Below are 21,153 nucleotides of genomic sequence, written 5' to 3'. Positions count from 1 at the left end.
GTTTCATGTATATATGTAGCTTTAATACTGAGAGACTAGTTTGCGTAGGAACGGGTGGACATGGCTAAATGCCCATTCTTTATATGATTGCAAAGTCGATATACCCTTTTCTCTTTCGAGAATATGCTGTCTTTTTAAACGAAATTGTATACAACAAGATTTTAAATAAAAATATAATCAGCTGATTCTGAATTGAGTTGTGGCATTAGCATAAGCAGCCAAATCTGTTTAAATTCCCATTGTTTGCTTGGAGGCTTCGCGAGCGAAAATTCAAACATAGCTGAGATTCACATAGGTGGGGCCCGCGGGATAGAATTATCTTATTTCTTATTTTCTTTGTTATAGGACCACTTCTTTAGGAGAAACTTCTTAAAAGAATAAAATGAAAAATATCTAGGGCCAATGAGGAAAACTTCAACACTCATTTTCCATCGTTTCTCACTTCCATTTTCTATCTTTTAAAAATATATATAATAATCTAAGACTAAAACAGCCATAATTTATCCAAAAATCTTGAACTAGATGTTGACATATTTTTGGGAGAACATTATCTTCATTATTTGCCCTTCTTATACTTGTTTATTGATTACATAAATCAGGCTTTTTTGTTTCATAATGGCTTTGTTTAAATGAGAAATCAAATTAATATAACTAGGAACCAAAGGGCATGTTCACATACATATATGCAAACCGTGTTTCTCATAATTCCCCCATATTAGGAGAGTTTGGCCCCCTAGGAAAAGTAATTGTGGATCTGCCACTGAGTTTGCATGACCGACCGTTTGTGGTCACTTAACTGCCCACTTCGTTGTCCGTGGGCCTTTGTACACCAATGTGTATGCTGTAGGTTGGCCGGTCGGCCGGTCGGCCTGCTCTGCATTAAATGAGCATTAATTGAATTGGCAAAATTACGTTGACAAATGAAATTCTCCCCCGCCCACGCACACCCCGCCTTCGGCTGTCACGGAGGTACCCCAGCCAAATGCGAGAACTTTCCACTGCAACATGAGAAGCCGTCTGGGAATTGAGGTGGTTTCCAGTCACAAACAGAGACGTGTATAGGCTGGCTTTCTTTGAATTTGAAGCATTTATTTGTATTGAAACACAATCAGTTAAGTATACATAGGTTTAGAGCACAGTTTTCAGAAAAACTCCAAATAAAAACCTCATCACAATGAACTTAATTTAAATGATCACATACGAAAAATAATGAAATCAAAATCACAACTCCTATACGCCGTTTGGAATATGCATCTTCTAAGAACCTGCGGGAGTCTTAAAGGAACTTACTTGTAGTAGTTACTATTAATAAATGAATTTTGATTACAACTTAAACCACCCATTAACTAAAAACGATCGGTAGGAAATGATAATGAAACCAAGGCAATCGTGAATCCTGGCTAAGCTTATGTATGATATATGTAGATATTTCATTTTTGGTAAGCACATCTAGAGGGTTTGAAGCTAGGCAAACAATTTTGAAAAGCGCTATCTTGTATATATAGAGTGTATAAATATGTTTGTAGTACGCAAGTTGGGCTTCTAAGGAGCCGGTTCACTTCTCGGGAATGGGGCGCAGGGTGGCCATGTCCACCTTCGTGCTCGGTGGCACCAGTGCCGTCTCCAGTTCGGGGATCTCCAGGTCGGGGATGGGGTCGCGCCAGTAGTTGAAGTTGGAGAACTCGGCGGAGGCTTCGTCGTGTTTCACCGGCGGGAACAGTTGATCGACGATGTACGTCATGCTGCAGTATCTGGAAAAGAATGCAATGCATTAGATCAACGAATCATTTAAGGCCGACTCCTGTGGCTATGCTATGATCTCCCCGATCTCAGCAGCCCGAGGGTATGCAATGCAATTTCTTGGACATTTTCAATCGGGAAAAGGCGCCTTGGGATATACTGCATTTTCTTATTACATCAAATTTTGTAAGACTCACGAATAACTGAAATACCGATGCTCGTTCTAATCTACAAATACTCTATCTACAGTCTATTACCGGGTCTAGCTCATAACTCATGCCACACACAGAGAAATAAAAGAGTTCCATCACGGCGAAAATTAAGGTATATTTTGTTGGGTAATGTATATATTATAATGGTCATCCTTAGAACTAAACATAAAGACCTGCTGGGAGCAGAATACTTTCGAAAATTAACTGGTCGACGAACTTGGAGCTCGGTGACCTGGCACATCAGGCACAGACATACATATATAGCACAATCCTAACTCTCTTAAAAAACGTATCACAATTTGTAAGCTGCACAACCTTCGACTGGGACTAGGACTGGAGCTAATCTAGGAATTAATCCACTTGGGAGGCGAGGCCAAAAGGACTTCGTTTTTGGTGGAGACGCGGCGGACTCGCATTATATGACACACATCGGCGGAACGTTCGTCGCCGGAGGCCACATCCGCCTGGATGCCATCGTCATCGTTGGCAAAATCATCGTTATAGAGGGCTTCGTCATCGTCCTCATCCCCGCTGCTTTCCTCACTCGGACCGTGCTCGACGTCCACGTCGTAGTCGTCGCTGAACTGAAGCTCGTCCTCGGACTCCTCGTCGTCAAAGACGTCCGTCCGGTAATCGAAATCATCTTGGTTGGTTAGCAGGGGAAAGTATTCGTCGACTTCTAGCGACTGATTGATGTAGCCACTGTGTAAATTTGACAACCAAAATGCTTGAATTGGATTTGGCAGGCTTTCGATCGATTGATTGATTGAGTGGGGTGCGGTTTAGGTAGTACAATGGATACATACTACACAGATAGAAGGTAGGAGGCTTAAAACACCTAGCGTTACTTGATGAAGTTAATTCGACTTGAGCCAATTAGCGTTTGTTTGTTGGTGTTCTTTGGCGAATTAGTCAACGTTATTGGATGTGGCATGAGTTCAGTAATGAGCAACACCGGTACCAGGTACATGGGAGAGACACATGTGCGGATACATCTAACACTATGCTAAGGCGTGAACGGATCGCTACTTACGAGGACTGGAATGTTTGGGTCAGCTCGTGCTTCAACTCGCCCTTGGTGTTGATTGTGAATATGCGCATGATGGGAATGCCCACGGCTCGGTATGCCCACACGTCCTAGCAAGGATAAGAAGAGCCATATTTAGTAACTTAATTTAGTCATGGAAACAATACACAAATATTAAAATAAGTTAATATACGAATTTACTTCTAAACAATGTATCAATTTATCATTTTACAGAGATACTCACATTGATGCGGTTGCCGTAGCCGGCGTAAAAGGGCTCCTTGTCGGGAAACAGGTCACGGATGTCCGACAGACAGGCGATCTTAAACTGCTCCGGCTTCTTCTCAATCACCTCGCGGTGGAAGGCCGATATCAGGGACGTGGGATTCAGCAGCAGCGGACCGTCGGGCAGCATCACGTTGCCCTGCCGGATCGACCGGAGATACTCGCGTGTCACCCTGCTCTGGCCGATGGCACGGGCCGACAGATAGAGCAGCTTGTAGCCGTTCTGCTCGATCTTTGAAAAGAGCTGCGCCACACCGAGTTGCGCCCAGTCCTTGCCCACCATGGGCAGGATGTGGCCCAGCACGTCTGACTTGGTGATGGTGCCGTCAATGTCCGAGATCACCACCTTGTCGTTGTGCTTCCAGCGGAACAAGTAGCACTTGCAGCGCGTCGTGCCTTGATAAGCGGTGGTCACGCTAAACTCGATTTCATTCATGCCCTCCTTGAGGTTTAGTTTTTTCTGAAGGAGAATAGGCATGGTTATGTTCGATATGAAGCTTGCATGGGTTGACTTACAATAGCCGCCGAGCTGAGTCGCAGCGACTTCTTGTAGCGCTCCTTGGGCTCATCGCTCTTGTTTGAGGCCATGGTTAGCTCCTCCAGGTTGTCCACCAACGCCGAAGTGTTCTCCGCGTTTATCAGGGAGTCGCTCTTGCTCAGCGTGGGATCGCTGATGTCGGGCGAGGTGGGCCGCGACGTTTGAGTGGCCACAGCTGCCTGATCACCATCTGAAAGGTATTACCTCTTTTAGATGGGCTGTTCATTACACTTGGAGGTGCCCTTGATGTACCTTTCTCATCCTTGCCCAATGACATACCATGAGTATTGTTCAAATGGTTGGGCGCAGCATCCTGCGAACGGCGCCAGCTCCACCAGTAGCGCTTCGTCTGACCACCATTGTCAGCCTGGGCGACAGCCTCCTGCTTCTCGTCGCCAGGCAGGCACTTGCCCTCCACCGTCTGGGACATCAGTTGCTCAATGGCATCCTGACAATTGGCAATTTTGGACATAATCTAATTAGAGTCGGACGCGAACAAGGCATGGGGCTACACGAAAGGCATGGCGTTGGGCCAACTTACATGGGTTAGTGGCTTCTGGAAGGTGATCATTGTCATGACAATGGGACATGCAGCCATCCAGGTGTAGTATTTGCCATTCAGCCGTACGACTAGGTTAGGCGATGAAAAAATGCTGGGGCTTTTGCACACCTGCGCACAGGTACAAATGAGGGCGTTGCATGGGAAGAGACTTGTTAACAAGGCGGGATGCAGTGCGTGGGTGCGCAGTGAAGTGCATGGAACTTAAACACATACACAGAACATAGCACTAGGCCATTTGAAGAATACTCACGTCTGGATAGTTCACCAAGTGGCGGTCGAACTCCTCGTCCGAGGGAGGAGCTCCCTGCTCCGACATTCCGCACATGGACATGGCCACAAAGTCCAAGTACCTGAAGGTAGATTATAGATCTAAGTCTAGGATAAAATTTAAGTTTGACCCTGAGTGCTACTTACTTGTTGTCCCGCTGTTGCTTGGTCTCGTCAAAGTCCGAGTCAATGCTCTTTTGACCTTCCTCCAGCGAGCTGGGCGAGTGGGGCAGGCTGGTGCCATTGCCGCTCTCGCCATCCTCCTCCGGCGGCGATGCCGCCTTGGACAGGGGACTAGGGAAGTATAGGGCCGCCATCTCGGGGTCCATGCTGCCAGCATCGAGATCAGACAGGTAGATGTCTCCCACTTCGCCGACGCCCTTCTCCTTGCGTAGCCGATTAGCCCTCTTCATGAAGCTGAACATGTTGCTGAGCATCGATTGGTGCTCGCTCTGCTGCACCTGGGCGGCGCTCATGGCCTCATTCTTGGCCTGCTCCGGGGTGGGCAACTCGCCCCACTTCCATGATGCGGCGCTCTCTTCAGTCACCACATGCCGCTTGTCCCGCATGGTGGTTTCCAATTCACTGTCACTTTGGATGGGAGTCGAAGGTCGTCCGCCGGCGGCGCGACCTGACCCACCACCACCACCACCCACGGGAGTGGTGATCTCCGTGTCGCTGAAGAAGTGAATGTCCAAATCTAGACGTGGATTGGTAGTGGGCGTGTGGGGAAGCTCGCTGAGCGGGCTATCGTCCCCAGTGCGAGCTGTCACCAGGGGAGCCGATGGCTGCTCATCGTTCGACGACGAGGTGTTGTTGTTGTTTGTGGCACTGGATATGGCGGCATCTCCCTCATCAATGTTGCTCACGCCCAGAGATGGCGTCTCCGCCGTAGGCAAATCACCGCCGCCTGCGCTGCCCAAGGAGCTGCTTGAAGAGGTCTTGCGCTGGGCATTCTTCTTCATTTGCGACTTCTTGCGCCGCTTCTTGGTTTTGCTCTTGGACACCTCCTTGGTGGCTTCGCTGGTTGTGACCGGTGTGAGGTTAATGTCTGGTTTCTGGTCCTTTTCCTTGTCTACCACGACCGGCTGAACTTCCTTCTCCGTCTCAGCTTCGTTTGAAGCTTTGCTTTGGTTCTCCAGCTCCGACTCCGCCGGCTTCTTCTCGCCCTGAAACAGCTCCTCGTGCTCGGCCCACTCCTGCCGGATTTTCTGGGTGGTAAACTCCTTGAGCTTTTCGCTTAGGTTGCGACGTTCAAGTGTGTTGTCGGTGTGTCTGTGTGGATGAAGGATGTTTTTAGTTAGCTCTGTCCCGGTTTTCATGGGCATGAAAAGGCATTATGTACCTGCGCTGCGTGTAGTCCGAGACTTGATTCTCGAACTTGCTGCCCTCAACAACGGCTTCCTTGGGCTCCTCCTTGGAGAAGTCTATGGAGTTGCGCCGCGGCAATGGCAGTGGCAGGAGCAGCTCCTCGCTAGCGTTTCTAAAATGGTTTCGCAAATGATAGGGTGAACTTGATCTTGTCGAGTATGGAGCAAACGTCACTTACTTATCAGTCACCACTCCACTGATGTCCTCCATGGTGTCGTTGGCCTTGTCCCGCGACGCCAGGAAGCTGTTAGGAATGGGCGAGGTGGCCAGGTTGGCTGGCAGCTCCTCGTCGTCATCCTCCAGACACTCCTCCACAAAGAAGGCCTCGCCAGAATCGCCCAGCTTCATCTGTATGTCGACGGGTGCGCCATTGATCTCAATGTCCACCTGAATGAATTGATTGGAACAGAGGTAATTAATTTTAATTATTTTACTGTGGAATTTAAATTCTTTCCGGGATTCTCTCTGCTTTTATTATGTTTTTCTTTTTATCTTCCAACAAACTTGAAATCTTCCACAATGATATTGAACTGATTTCGTGATGAATAGACTGGGCAATATCTATGTTACAAGATCTGTGTACATAAGATATAAATAAATTATCTTGCGATTATACTTCTAGGCAAGAAGTTCAGAAGGCATAAGCATTGGCTGAAAGTGACATTCTCTTCTCTAAATCGTGATATTTTCGAGTGATGTCCTATTTTGGCTTATACAGACAGTCTTTAGGATCTGGTTAGTTTACTTACCACCTTCTCCCGACTCCTGAGTACTCCCAGTTTACCGAAACGGACGTGGAAGGGCGAGCAATGGAACTCGCCATCGCGCTGCTCCACCACGATCACATCGATGGCTCCCGTGAGGGTGGCGGCATTGATGTCGTTATAGAAGTCGCGGAAGTTGCTGAAGACCCTCGCCAGGCTGTTCATCTTTGGTATGCTCCGGTTGGTCTCCCTTCAAAATGGATTTCCTTGCTGGTGGCGTTCTCTCCTTGAACTCCGCGCTATCTGCTTATCTAATCGCAAAGCTCCGACTTTGTGTGTTTGCGTCCGCCGTATGCGCTTATATGGCGACCATGTTTATGGGCAGGCGGTCAAATGCGCCGCTTATTGGCGAAGGAATCGGCTCTGCGGCGTACTCGGCAATACTTTGGACCCGCCTCTGAGATACGGCAACTGTAAAGGGCAAGCGGAAACGGTCATGAGTAATTTGTATAGGCCATAAACCATTTTTCGCCACTCTTTTTCGCCACTTGGCTTGGCAACGGCCCCGTCGCGGAGGAAATAGACGCATTGCATCAGCAGCCATCCTGTGCTCGGAAGCCCCGCCAATGCACCTGCCTGGTATTTTTAACCTATCCTCTCCCTGGCGGTGCTCAAAGTCAAGGTGATTGCCTACAGCACAGAACAGAGACAAAGCCGCGCAGCAAAGTGTTGCTGACCGCCGGCAACATCCCCTCCCCTTCCCCCAGCAACTCGGATGGCACCGCGGCAACACGGCGTACTCACGCTGAAATGTTGCCAAACGGCGGACGTGACGTCGAAAATACAACCGCAATATGAAAATTATAAACAAATAAATAAATATATGTGCATATGTATAATATATTCTACACCCTTGGCCACAGCCATAGCAACCGTAGCGAAATACTTATGAATTTGTTTGACAATTTTTAACAAGGACTGAATTGATGAGAATAATCCCAAGTTTGTACTCAAATTCTAAATATCTACAAAATCATAGCTATTATTTGTGTGATAATTCGTTTTGAAATGTATTCATTTGGGAATAATAAAATGAAAAATCAATCTTGTATTGTGCGAAGGCATTTTAATTTCCCTGCATGCGGTTACGTTTTATTACAAGTTCAAGGCGATAATAAACCATTCAAGCTGAGTAAATAAAATTATACTATTATAAGTCCGCTGCGGGCTGTGCTGAAGGCACTTTCGAGCACTTATCTGGGATAAAAACTATTTACGAGTGTCATCGATGAATTGGCGCGATAAACCAGTCGAACGCCGCTTATCAACGCGGGTTGCATGGGTGGGTAACCAGTGGCGTGTTCTACTGTTCGCGAATGATAAAACTCAGAACAACTAACGCCCGGACTACAAACACATTCGCGCACTATATGAGTTGAATTAATCGCGGGCTCCGAAGACATCACGCGATATCGAGTGGAGGGCGTGCTTTAAAACTCGAATCACAATACAACCGAGCGCGTTCGTAATAACTAGCCATGGAGTTCAACGTCCAACATTGTACTGTAATTAAGCGAATTCGAGAAACAATAATTGCTAGATTTTTGGCGTTCGGCAGCCGTGCCAACGGTCACAGGTATCGGCAATTCACATTCGACAATCTGGTGATTATCGCAGTTGCCATAACTGGGAATTCGGAGGAATTTGCTTGATAAGATTATATTGATCTGAATACGCAAAAAGTCGGTTGTATGGTGTCATAACTTTCGATTGTTATCAACTCGTACTACCAAATAACTACTAGTTTATTCGTTATTAATTTGTTTGCTTTAAATTTGAATTTGATCCTTTCTTTTTTCGGTGGTTTTGATCTATGAGCAAGATAGAACAATATAGTCGATATTTTTGGCACATCGTTCATAACTTACAAGCAAAATATTAAAAATTAAAAAAAAAATCAAAAAAAAATGTTAAAGTGAAAAAAAGAATTGAAACATTATGCATGACATTTTTTTGACGGTTTGTAGGCGTGGATGGTCGTGGAAAAAATGTTGGCAAGCCGATAAATCTGGAATCAGCATACTTAATGTTAACTTTATAGCTTTCATAGTTCCTAAGATCTCGACATTCATACGGACGGACAAATCCAGATTGAGAATATACAATATACATACATATGTATGTATAAATACCCATACCGTTTGTGTCTCTTATCACTCAGATTATACGTGAATTTGTTTCCTAAACATCTGATTCGTCGCGACATTTTGTATAGAATATATATTTGTTTTTATTTATTTACAAAGTCTTACATAACTATACGTTTAATAAATATTTTACGAACAAAGTATGCTTTTAATCAAAGATAGGTGGACATCGGAAGTTCACAACACGACATCTTCTTACTTTTTTAAGTCAGAATATATGTACTATTATAAGTTTGAACTGATAGCCCGAGCAACAAATAATTCACACCTACTAAATAGCTATTTGTTTATAAACAGTCGCCATGTATTATTTACTTTAAACCCAAGCTTGTGAATCTTTTCTGATAACTGTGTCATGTTGTTTTCTGTTCCATGCAGACCAGCTCTTTTGACAGACATTAGGGCACATTATTCGGTCATTTTACTGAAACCTTTTCTCCCAGTGTATGATAGGAGGGGACTTAATCAAGGGTCCTTCAATTGCACGCAGTACTCGCACTCGAAAGGCAGAAATCACGCCATCTGTCACGCGTTGCCGCCCGCTTCACTTTCACCTGCGAAGCTGGGGAGGCAAGTAGGCCGAGAAAGGTGGAGCAAAACAACATTCGATGAAACACATGGAAACCAGCCGATGGTAACAAGCGTACCTACAGAAGGCAACAAAGAAACCTCAGAATGGGGCCAACTTCGGGAGAACCTAAGAAAGCACTTATACTCGCATACGTATATATACATATATCCAACAAAGACACAAAGGAGAACTCGGACTTCCACACAAACAAAACTCAGGGGCTCCAAAGATAAGGATGTAGAACAACATTTGTATTTCCCAAGATTTGTTCAAACAGAACAATTTTTTAGTTGATACAATATCGTAGATCTGCAAACAACACATAAGAAGTAGGCCTTGGTTTTTGACTGTGCACAAAATATCACGCAACTTTGTTTAAGTCCCAGCAGATTGCTTTCATTTCGCGACGAGTTTAGCTATAATATGCACTTTTTAATGGGTCTGGGCTGCGGCTGTTTTCTGATTTGTGTTGAGTCACGATCAAAGTCCAGGGATTTTTGGATCGGGGAACGCGAGCGAAGAAAAGGGGCGAGCAAACAAACAAACACGCGACCAAAGTCTAACCGAAATTCTTGCCAAGAATACGTATGCAGGCGAACGATCTCGACGGATCTCTAGTATAATGGAAATTTTCAATATAATTCGTGGGTTTTCGGCCTTTCATTTAAATTCACTACCTGGCACAAAATTTGCAGCACAGCTGTATGATAGGTGCCCTTGAAAACACTAGCGAAACTGTTGCGAATCACTCTGCTTTCCGTGTGTTTTCAGTGGCTGTTTCTGGTTTGCGGTTCACAATGTTATTAAAGAGTTCTCGAGTGTTTCCTCGGCCTCTTTGATTCTGACTCTTCACTTCTCGGATTCTTCCGTTCTTCCGTTCACTTGTTGCTCGGTCGAGATCACTTCGAAGACTGAGCGTTCGAGCGTTGCGGCTAATCGAATTAGGCAGGTGCCAGAGTGTGAGTGAATGAGAGAGCGAAAGCTCCGCAGCAAACCTGAACCTGTAAAACCGGAAAGTCATGTAACTCTTGTTGCCATGTTGCTATCTACATTTGTATGCATGCACGAACAGCCGTGGTCGTAATAATAGCGCAAATGTACAAACTTCTTTCAGTTCCTTAAATATAACAATTCGTGGAACATTTCTTAATCATTTCTTATCGATTTTTAGTGTGAAAAGACCAAAGTTTAAATAAACAAAAATGTTCAATTTGATCAATAGTCACTGTACAATTGACCCCCGCTGTACATAGGCATTTTTGTCAGTGTTGGTGTGCAAAATCCAATCTCTCTCTCGCGCGCTTATCAGCTGTTCGCACGCTGAACAGCAGCTGTTTATGCGCAATCGAAAGCTTTGCACCAGTAATAAATAAAGTAATAGTATACATGTATGTATGGGCTGATCCGATCTGGGACTCGAAAGGAGCGTCACTGTGGGATGGTCTAGACTAGATTGTTCTTTTGTACAGGAAGTCTGCCTAAGAATATACTAATGGGCTTTCAAATGATCCATGGTCCAAATATGTGTACTAGGACCGTCGCTATGTATATAAGCAAATTGTAGAAAAACAAAAAGCCGCCAAGAGAAAAGCAGGCAAACAATTCGTCACAGTTGGGGACTGTGGAATATTTTCCGAATGCCATGCGATCGGTGCCAACAAAAGATAACAACGCCTACGACAAACTAATAGTTCTTATTTATGAATCAAATTATACCTTAAGTCCCGAGCAAATAAACAAACTTACCAAAACAGAAAGCAATAACATTCGAAATAAAAAACAACTGAGCATGATCACATACGATTTAAATAATTTAAATATATTTGTATTGTTTTAAGAATAAAACTAAAGAAGTATAGTTATACGTATGTATGTACATCGAACAAATTGTACCAAAAATATATGTAGGGAAGGCTCGACACATCCCCCCGTTCATCTGAACGCAAAAATATATATAATAAATAGGTTACCATGAAGAATACAAATAACTAAACAATTGGCAAAGGCAGACGACATATGTTTGTATATGGGATTGTAGCATGATATGTGGTAAATAAAACTAGGCTCTAAAACAAAACGTTCTCAGATAGTAGATAATAGCGGTTACTAAGAACGACTCCTCTTTTATTGGACCCAGTAAGCGGGCAAAGTGAAATGCGTCTGGTATGGTTACCCAATTACTTGGGACTGGTCGTGGACTTGCGCCGGGCATCCGTTATGGCACCCCACAGCTCGATGATGAAGTCATCCGTGAAACCGAACGACTCTAGGTCCGAATTGTCGATGGCCTCGGCGAAGTCCATCGAGTTGGACTTTTGGTCGCCCAAATCCCAGATCTGGGACGCCAGCTCCGTGTCGTTGATGCCCATGAAGGACTCCAGCAGGTTATTAATGGCCTCGATGCCAGCCACAGTCGCCTCATCGAACTGCGGCTCGATCTGAGCATTCCCATTGGCCTTGAACCGCAGCGTCTCCTTGCCGCTGCCGTAGTTCTTTCCTCCAGCTGAACCCGACGCCCTTGACTGGCTGCGCGGTCCGATGCCCTGGAATCCGCTCCGCACTGGCTCTACCAGGCGCAGGGTGAAGGTCTCCCCGGTGGCTATGTCCTTCAGCATGCGTGCCACCTCGTAGTGCCGCTTGCCCACCATATTCTGGCCGTTGAGCTTCTCGATGTGATCGCCCACGCAGATGTGCTCGATGCGGTCGATGATCGAGTCCTCCTTGATGCGCTTTATGAAGGCGTAGCCGGCTCCGTTGTCGGTGATCGTGAGCCCGAGGGCATCCTGCGACTTCACAATCTCGATCTCCTTGGGTCGACCCTTGCGATGGGCGAAGATGAAGTCGTCCAGCCCGATCTGCCCGCCCAGCAGACGCGTCATGTCCACCTTGTGCGAGTTGAGGGTGCAGAAGAGAATGTCCTTCTCGGAGATGTCGAAGCACTCGGCAATCTTCTGGTACAGCTCTCGAACGCTGGAGAAGTCGTGGATTAGGCCGGTGGGACTGCCGTGGGCCAGTTGGCAGTGGAAGACCAGCGGGGGCTTTGTTTTCTCCGGAATGCTGTTGTTGTTGTTATTATTATTATTATTGCTAATGTGGCTACCCTGGGAGGATCCCGAGTTCATGGAGGAGCGACTGCCGAACTGGGAGCCCCCATCGGCGGTGGGTCCTTGCTTGGGTGATTTTCTCGTGAAGAGCGGCATGATTGAATGGGATTGGATAGTGTCCTTAATTAGTCCTTGGGCTGGAGAACCGTCTCTATTTTTAGGACATGAAGTGCTCGAAGGTTACCTTGCTCTTGATCCTGATACTGATCTGTGTGCGTAGAAGAAATGAGGATGCTCTTGCGATTAGGCGATTACACTCGGTGTTAGGCGTTGCGTTTAGTAGTTTATGAGGCTGTTGCTTGGACATAGACTTAGACATGGGTGGGTGAGTTAGTGGCGATTAATTGGGGGATGTGTGTGCGTGTGTACATATGTCAGCACAGAGTTAAGACTGTAAAGTACAACCCACAACCAAGGTACGGGTTTATCTAATCGGTTTGCCGGTCGTCGGTTCAAATCGGTTGTAAATTGCAAACGGGAAGTGGAAATACCAAGGCCACTTGTGAGAAACGATGAATCAGAAATCGAATTGGTCAGATTGGTGTTAGGCCCAGTACGATCTCGTACTCTTTGATCACTCCTTATCACCGGTCTTTGTTGAAAGTTTAGGCCAGAAGCACTTATTGAATTCTTTCGCTATTTGAGGTTAGACACGTGTCAAAAGGCTCTATTCTACGAATATTTTTAAATAGGGGTCTAACATAACAACACTAACATAAACACTCTCACTTATAATCATTTTGTCAACTTGGTAATCAATCGATTAATTATTACCCTACTGAGGCAGCATAACAGCGAAGAGCTGCGGAAAAACACATTGAATTCCGACCAATTTTAGTCACACTGAGCTGGCTGCTTTTCACCACTTTTTTCCCGACTTTCTGGCCCTGGCGATAAGATTCCCCAATGCCCGATAAGACAACTTGGCACGATAAGGGCCTCGGCAAAAGATACGGGTGGGACCGAAGTCTTATCGCTCCACGTCTGTCCCGAGCAGTCCGTCAATGTGAACTGAACCGCCAGCGGCCAAAGGTGGCCACTTGATGGCAGCCACTGCCCAGCAGATGCATGTGTAAGCACTTCCGCCGGAGAAATGCCGCAGTTCATGAACCTCTGAATCTCCGCTAATTGTACGTACATGGGGGAATGGCGCTGGCACAGTGCTCAGATCGTACTGGCGTTAGATCCGATGGCTTGCATTTACACACTAAAATTTTGATCGATGTAGAGAAGTCTTTTAAATAAAAAGGCCCAGAGAAATTTAAGCCACAGGCTTCCTTTGATTTGTTTACCGGCATTAAGTACTTGTTTCCAAACCAAAGTAAACAGTGTGGGTAGCGCCCTGGAGAAACTTTGAAATTAAATGGCTCAAGCTTGCCAACTTGATGAATATGAACTTGAGACCTTCAAGTGAATTCTCTGTTTATGTTCTATTTACACCATCCTCGAATTATGCTTAAGGCAGATCTGGAAAAGTCTTTCGAATTCAAAGCTCCACCAATAACTGGTTTTCCTCTCAGCACGTTACACACATCCCAATCGAGCAGTCAGATTGAGACGAGCCCCTTCATTCACATGTATCTGCGCCATTCCAATATACATGTGTGAGTATACATACATACATGTAATCGGATTCTACACTGTAACATATTCACGGTGCCATAACAAGCAAAACAAAAGCCAGTGGATGATAATGCCGCTAGTCCCATCAAGGTCGAAATAGTTGAGAGCGCGTGCGGCTTACGCGCGCCTCACCAGACCAAGAATCTGCGAAAATACATATGTACATCAGCGAACATATAGCCTGACATACTCGTACATCGGCAGATACTATATGTCACTATATGGCAACTGCGCAGTTGAGGTGGAGCATAGGCTTGTGTGCGCCTCAAAGGCGGAAGCCGGCTGAGAGGGCAGGCCCCCTTCGACGAAATCGAAGACCACCAACCAACCGGTGCGAGCAATAACCTCGCCATCCGAAAAAGCAGCTTCGGCTTTAAGTTTCTGGCAGAAAGAGATTCATATGAATAAACACGCCCGAGAGTTATCGTAAATTATAGCGCCCAGGGTCATTTGCTGGGGGGCAGTGGTGACACTTCAGCTATTTCTGCGTTCAATCAACTCGTTTTTGTTCATAACGTTTTGTTCAGACTTTTTTGCTAGCCTTATGGACTTGATTTATTACATGTACCACACAAGATTATGTTGCTTTCACGAGTAGTACAGCACATGGTAGCGAAATTGATATTGTATCTAGTGGAAGTTATCGGTATAAACGCTAAAAACCAGCAGTTTTTTCCTTCTTTTTTTTCCCTTTGGGAAAATTCTGAAGGCTAAGCCGTTCTGGCTGCGTAGGCCTGCGTAGTTGAGCGCTTTCCCGATAAAACCAGTAACTAGGGAGAGGGTAGCCATAGATCCAGAGCTAGTGCCACTGCGATCTATGGCCGATATCTAATTGAGACTCGGATAAGACGTAAACAAATTCGCTTCCGCGTTGCCGGCTGCTGGTGTGTTTTGTTTTGCCCGCAGCTTGTTTACTTGGCTGCCATTGGTCGCAGTCGGAGGGCTCGACGCTAAGAATGTGGAGAATGGGGGGTTGGATATGTAAAGAAGCTTTAATTTGCTGTAAACAACAACAGGCCGCGGCAGCAAGTGCAACTAGTGCCTCTGGTCGAAATGCAGAAAAGCACACTTAAAAATAACAAAAGTGTAAACAACCCTATGTGAGTTTGTTTGCCCCCACGGATCTGGTGTGGATATACAGACGTGTGGGGTGCAATACGGATTGCAGGAGTATCCAAATCTGTGAGGGAGTGTGGGCTTAAACAGTGGAACTGAGTTTCTAATCGCTGCTTTATTGACTTGTTTTTGTTACAGCAAAGTAAGGCCACATATACGTGACCGAATATATCGCACACCATTGCACGATCGACACGCGCGTGGGGAATCGGATAGCCACTCTATTTCGGGTCGCCAAGTTTATTATACCCCACTATATACTCACTATAGTGCAGACAATCAGCCTCAATTCGATTTCAAAAATACCTGATCATCCTTTTATAAGCTGTGTGTTGAAACAACTGTTTTGAATTAGAGTATTAGTAATGAAGTTCGTTAGGGCATTACCGTTGAAATATTGCCGAACAACTTAATTCTAAATCATCCGTATATCTACCATATCTACCACATTTTACTACCTAAACTACAAGTTTTCTGCATTGTTTGCATTTTTTTAGGGGTTTAACAAAAATGGCAAAGAAATTATATAGAATATATACCAGAGAAGGGTATTTGATGTTCAATTTGCGTAATGAACGATTAAGCTCTTATTATCAATCGAGCTGTGTGCTGCACCTGTTTTTATTCATTAGAGCACTGCCAAACACCCGCGTTGTTTTTTTGTTTTCGTAGGTTTGTAAACAACGTTAATATTATTCGTAATTAAAGGGGCAAAAGTGGGGAAAGGTGAGCTCTCAACTTAAGGTGAACCTTGATTTAAATACCCTTATTCGTTGCAGATGAACTTCGCCCATAGCCTGTGCTCAACATTCATCACCAAAGTATAAGTATTGATTGTTTATAAACCTTGGGAACCCAACGGTTGGTTATAGTTGTTTCCAATGTTTGTAGTACCCACAATAACACATGTAGTGTATTCGAATGCCAAAACAAGAGTCACGAAGAGAGCGCAAGAGAAATAGTTTTGCCTTTCAAGAGCGTTTTCTCTTCCGAAAGTAAGTTCAAAAGCTATAACAAAGCTTGCCAAAAGCTCACATAACTAGTTCCCAGTTGGGGAAAAGCTATCGCGAATCTTGACTAGGTCAATTTTTTCGACAGAATGCGAAAATCGCCGGCAGCGCTGCCGAGAGGCGAGAATCCAGCGAAAGACCGCCTGATCTTGGCTAACGGTGAAACTTAATTCGAAAAGTCAACATTTTGTGGGCAAAGGCACGAAACAAGCAGTAAATTGAGCTGCCATATCTAATGAAACCGAAGTAAACGCTGCACTGGAAGAACTCATGTATCGGTTTACCATATTCAAATTGAAATTTCAGTTTAAAGACGTTCATATTATAAATCCAGTTGTTCCTTTATTGTTGATCATGTGCTAAAGAAACATGTGAAATTGATAATATAATTACACAGTAAATAAGCATTTGGCGTATTCGCACAAAGATGTGCTTCCCCATTTCTAGTGGAAGATCCTCCAGTTCTTATAAATTGAAGAATACTAATGTGAATCATTTTACTTTTTCTTTTGATAATATGTACATACATACAAAGGTAATAATCGATTCTTGGAGCCTGAAATCTTCGAGAGACTTTCAGCACGTATATTCAAATTTAATTACCGAAACACAATAATATTTCCCTGTGTAGAGATGCTAATGCATAAATAAACAGTGACATCGAGCGGTTAGTTTAGGTTACAAACAAACAGAAGTATCAGTTGGCGAACGAAGACCCACTGCTAATACAAACAAGTATCCAATTTTCTGCGCCGGGTGCGATTTCCACAGATGATTCAGATGGACTGTGGGCGAAGCGAAAGCTTAAATGTCGCCCTGCCCGATGGTAGGTATTATTTATGCACTGTTTCTGTGGCATTTTCCGATCACGTTTTCTGCGGTTCCTGTGTTTTTCACTACATTATTCATAAATTGCTGACATTTTCCATTTGGCATGGTCCGACCCAAAGTCGTTGATCTACGATTCGATGATCCAGTGCAATGAACTCGGAGCCTTGGCTGAAACGTATCGAATGGCCCTTTATGGGGCATATTCCACAAAAACTACTAATGTGGAGCACTAAAAACACCCGGGCACCGACATTAGGGTCTAGTTAGCATAATGCACACACACGGGAGGGGCGGCACAGCAAAACAACAATGAGCACCACACGCAAAGTCAAGTATGTATCTACATTTATGTATGTATGTATGGAGAAAGAAAAACATTGGGGCAGTTTTGAAAACATTTAACCGTTTCACCTCGCTGAACTGCGAGCTCGAAAAAGCAAATTAAGCAAACGAATTATAGCCGAAAACCCGTAGCACGGTTTGTTTTGGGCCAAGTTTAAGCCGCCCGACAAACTAAACCCACATATGAATTTTATCTCTTTGTAACGTTTCTCTAAAATATGGTAATCCAAAGGCTATATTGTTTTGTAGTGCCTTGTTCACCAGTTCACAAATTGGGGTGATGAAATCCAAGCGGAAATTCGGGAAAATAAAAACTGGAAGTGGCCAAAAATTGCAATTATATAAAAAAGTGCCAGTTATCGTACCAGGTACCGCTTTTAAGAAATAAAAATTAAAATAATACCTCATTTTTGTTTCTATTACTTCTGATTGCAGTACTAAGCCAAGCATTTAGATGCAAATCTTTCAAAGATCCCCCATTATATGTAAAAAGATAGATCGTTGTGCCCGATCATGTATTAATGACATGAGACGACAGAGGAACTGTGGATAATTAATGCGGAGTAAGAACATCACGTGGATGGGAAACATGCAGATTCATTCGCACCAGTTCCGAGTACATCTAACACTGATTGGAAAAACGTTAGTGCAGTGATATTGCACATGTGCGGCAATGAGTGCGCATAAAAAGCGCAAAGTATGGCCATAAAAAGCACAGTTAAACTGATTGGCAACTGTTGGCATGACGGTGCAGCCCGTGGCAGCCCTAGCTGCCAGACCCATGGTTCCAACAATCGAGCTGATTCTTCAACGCTCCCCAGCCACCGCTCATCCCGCTCGACCCATTCCGCTCCAGCTTTTCATAAAGCGCCCCGTCGCATTGAAATGTCACGCAAGCAATTTACATAAATGGAGTTGCTTCCGCTTGAAGAGCTGGAGAACGGAGAGCGCGGCGCGGAGCGGAGCGGACACAGTGCATCGCATCCAGGCAGAAGAGGAAGCTATCTGAGTATCTGACGGGGAGTATCGAGTATCTGTGTATCCGAGCGCTGCTCACGTACGAAAACAACTGTTAGCAAGTGGCGAATGGGCGGGCATAGGCAACAGCCGATAGCGGCGGAGCGGAAGCGGGCGAAGGAATCGAATCGATCAAACAATTTCCGAGCTGCTCGTCTGCCGAAACTACACAGCGATAAATATTTTCTAGTGCCAGATATCAAAACGCGTTAAACTCAGATACTTATGTACATATGTACATATACAAATGCCTCAGTTAAGTTCAACTTTTCTAGCTTTTTTCTTAGCTTATAAAAGATCGAAGATCTTCAAAGAAACTCTTGTTTGGCGCTCTGTGTGAGCTTTGAGCTGGAGCATCTTCTCTGGGTTTCCCACTGACCAACTTCACGCTTAGTTAACACTTTAGTCTGCCTACAAATTGCTTAAGTTTAGAGTTTTGAGTTTCTTTGGTCATGGTTGCGTCTTTCGTTTCCCCTTGCTCTTCGGGGCCAGCTGAGGATTGGTTGGCCAGATGAAAACTGAGGAACGGAAAATTCAATGCGTAGACCCACGTGCTGGCCGCATTAACTCCTTAGTTTTGTAAGAGGGAAAACGGAAAAGCGGTAATAATTGCCCCGATGTGCGTGCTGGCTGCAAAACTGAAAAGGCGCTTTATTATCGCCGCTGCTGCGAGGCATTTTGTAATGTCTATACTGGAAAAATCAATTCGGCCGTGAAATTTCAACGAAAACGAAAAGCATGCTGTTTGCACCCCCAAAGTGCAGCATATTTTTGCGACGACGCACAGAAGCCGGCACCCTGAAAAATCACATGGATTCGGAAAGTCCTAACCTCAACAAAGTGGACTAGCGACTTGGGGCAGGCAATGGCCACAAAGCACGGAAACGCCGCTTTCAACGTGCTCTGTTTTCATTTTTCGGGGTGAGTTTCGGTCTATGAAATCACTTCCGCTTACGCTTTTCCCTTTGACATATGTAAGTGGGTGTGGTGCCGAAACACTTGTCACGCCACAAAACCAATGATTAAGTCGCCCAGCAGCTGCAAAAATCGATAAGGTCGTGGGTCAACAGTGTTTTGGCCTGTCTTGCCGGCTTTCTTAGACACAATTTCTCCGTCCAAATGTAAGGATTATCAAACGCTGGAATAAGTAAAAACAGGATATAATCCATTTATGAAAAACTATTCAACCGTAAAAAGAACCTAGAAATTGGAAAATCTTTTGCATGCATCAGGCTTTGAAAAGGTTTCTTTTTAAAAAACTTTTACAGCGTATCTTTCACTTCACTTAACAAATTAAAGTTGTAGATTTCTCGGAAATCGATATTAGTATTTCATCGGACGTCTTTGATTACTGTCTCCCATTTCCAGCCCAGGAAATACCTTAACCCTCAATGCAGTCGGCAAAAAATAAATAGGTTACCATCCTTCTTCCTTTATTTAACTCGTAATGCCAGATTGAAAATAGTAGGCATATGTAATGATTTAAAGTCCTTGTCGTTTGTTACATGTCCGTCTGTTGCCAGGCGGATGCATGTGTATCTGCTCCTTGATGTTGCCTAACCTCCTGCACCCCTCGCACGTCCTGATGACTGAGAACGATTTCGCTTTCCTCGCTGCCGAAGCGAAATTCAATACAAAAGATGGGAAAACGCGTGCCGCGGCCTTTCACTTTACTTGTTTGTCGGTTGGGATACAAATGAGTCTGTTAGGCAAATGAATGGAGAACCGACTGAATGGATGCCAAAGATGCTCCACCACCAAAGACAGTGAAGTGTGTTGTTACGGAGCATATACATTGTACATATAGTATATAGTATATAGTATATAGCATATAGTGGATACCACGCACCAGAGAGAGATAGAGAGACACCCGATCAGACCAATAAAATGTCGAAAGTGGTGGACATACGCACCTGCTAGGCGATGGGAGCAGTGCTGATGACGCGCTGCTGCACTTGCATATATCAATTGGCCGATAATGATAGTGGTGGCTACGGCCCGGTTTAGGTATCGCCAATTTTCAGATCGTGGGCCCGAGGAAAGCACCGCTAATGAGCGAGGAAAGCGGACTTTTTCGTACCGGACCAGTTGGCTGTCGTCGCCTCGCACACTCGAAACAATTTGTTCTTCTTTTCCCCACCAACACGTTATTGAATCTCTTTCACTGCCAACTAACTGGTTTTTTCAGTGCTCCGCCACTGCTCGCCAAATACACACACATTGACCACTTTCCAGGGTTCTCTTTCCACTCACTCGCCTGTTATGATGTCGCGATCTTACCGATTTACCGTCTGGGCGTTGAAATTCAATTTCGACCACGACGTCGTCGCACAATTCCGCTAATTAAACTAGTCGCGTTGGTTTACTAACCCCCAGAAAATTGTCGCTGCGCAGCGCTCGAAAATTCGGACCTCGCGCTGAGGAAATGGAAGAATAACAACAACTGCGCCAGCTGAGCGCCAGTGTGGCCAGCCGGTGGTTGGTGGTGGGGAAACATCGATGCCGCTATCGATACTTGCAATCGGCACATCGAGTACTTGTGACTTAACATTTTCGGTGATTTTGGAATTTTGGCGGTTAAAAGACCCTTTTTCATTCAAAATGTAATAATACAAAATAGATATAT

General features: G+C 44.8%; 2 protein-coding genes across 9 annotated transcripts; both read right to left on the bottom strand.

Annotated features, from left to right (window-relative positions):
- Nucleotides 1-1,068: 1,068 nt before the first annotated feature.
- LOC6541811 (phosphatidate phosphatase LPIN3) lies at nucleotides 1,069-20,473 on the bottom strand. Of its 6 annotated transcripts, none has more exons than XM_015159105.2 (12): nucleotides 10,162-10,401; nucleotides 6,752-7,177; nucleotides 6,181-6,389; nucleotides 5,977-6,114; nucleotides 4,779-5,906; nucleotides 4,615-4,714; nucleotides 4,344-4,472; nucleotides 4,055-4,250; nucleotides 3,781-3,992; nucleotides 3,224-3,724; nucleotides 2,986-3,089; nucleotides 1,069-1,751 (listed from the first exon to the last, which is right to left on the bottom strand). In XM_015159105.2, exons 2-12 carry the CDS (start codon nucleotides 6,929-6,931, stop codon nucleotides 1,556-1,558), a joined length of 3,093 nt encoding a protein of 1,030 aa, XP_015014591.1. In that variant the 5' UTR covers nucleotides 6,932-7,177; nucleotides 10,162-10,401; the 3' UTR covers nucleotides 1,069-1,555. The 6 variants fall into 6 exon arrangements, with proteins under 6 accessions (XP_015014591.1, XP_015014588.1, XP_015014589.1 ...); XM_001970469.3 differs by lacking the exons at nucleotides 1,069-1,751; nucleotides 10,162-10,401 and adding exons at nucleotides 2,049-2,654; nucleotides 20,441-20,473; XM_015159101.2 differs by lacking the exon at nucleotides 1,069-1,751 and adding an exon at nucleotides 2,049-2,654 and having other exon boundaries at nucleotides 10,162-10,402.
- Nucleotides 11,567-20,523, bottom strand: LOC6541505 (PDZ domain-containing protein GIPC3). Of its 3 annotated transcripts, none has more exons than XM_026979686.1 (2): nucleotides 20,441-20,523; nucleotides 11,567-12,796 (listed from the first exon to the last, which is right to left on the bottom strand). In XM_026979686.1, exon 2 carries the CDS (start codon nucleotides 12,682-12,684, stop codon nucleotides 11,662-11,664), a length of 1,023 nt encoding a protein of 340 aa, XP_026835487.1. In that variant the 5' UTR covers nucleotides 12,685-12,796; nucleotides 20,441-20,523; the 3' UTR covers nucleotides 11,567-11,661. The 3 variants fall into 3 exon arrangements, with proteins under 3 accessions (XP_026835487.1, XP_026835488.1, XP_001970504.1); XM_026979687.1 differs by lacking the exon at nucleotides 20,441-20,523 and adding an exon at nucleotides 13,727-13,860; XM_001970468.3 differs by lacking the exon at nucleotides 20,441-20,523 and adding an exon at nucleotides 13,363-13,631.
- Nucleotides 20,524-21,153: the final 630 nt, after the last annotated feature.

This window comes from Drosophila erecta, unplaced genomic scaffold (genome assembly GCF_003286155.1).
Source record: "Drosophila erecta strain 14021-0224.00,06,07 unplaced genomic scaffold, DereRS2 tig00000055-arrow-pilon, whole genome shotgun sequence".
In the NCBI taxonomy this organism is placed as follows: domain Eukaryota; kingdom Metazoa; phylum Arthropoda; class Insecta; order Diptera; family Drosophilidae; genus Drosophila; species Drosophila erecta.
The sequence above is the reverse complement of the archived record's forward strand: the minus strand, read 5'-3'. Positions and strand labels throughout refer to the sequence as shown.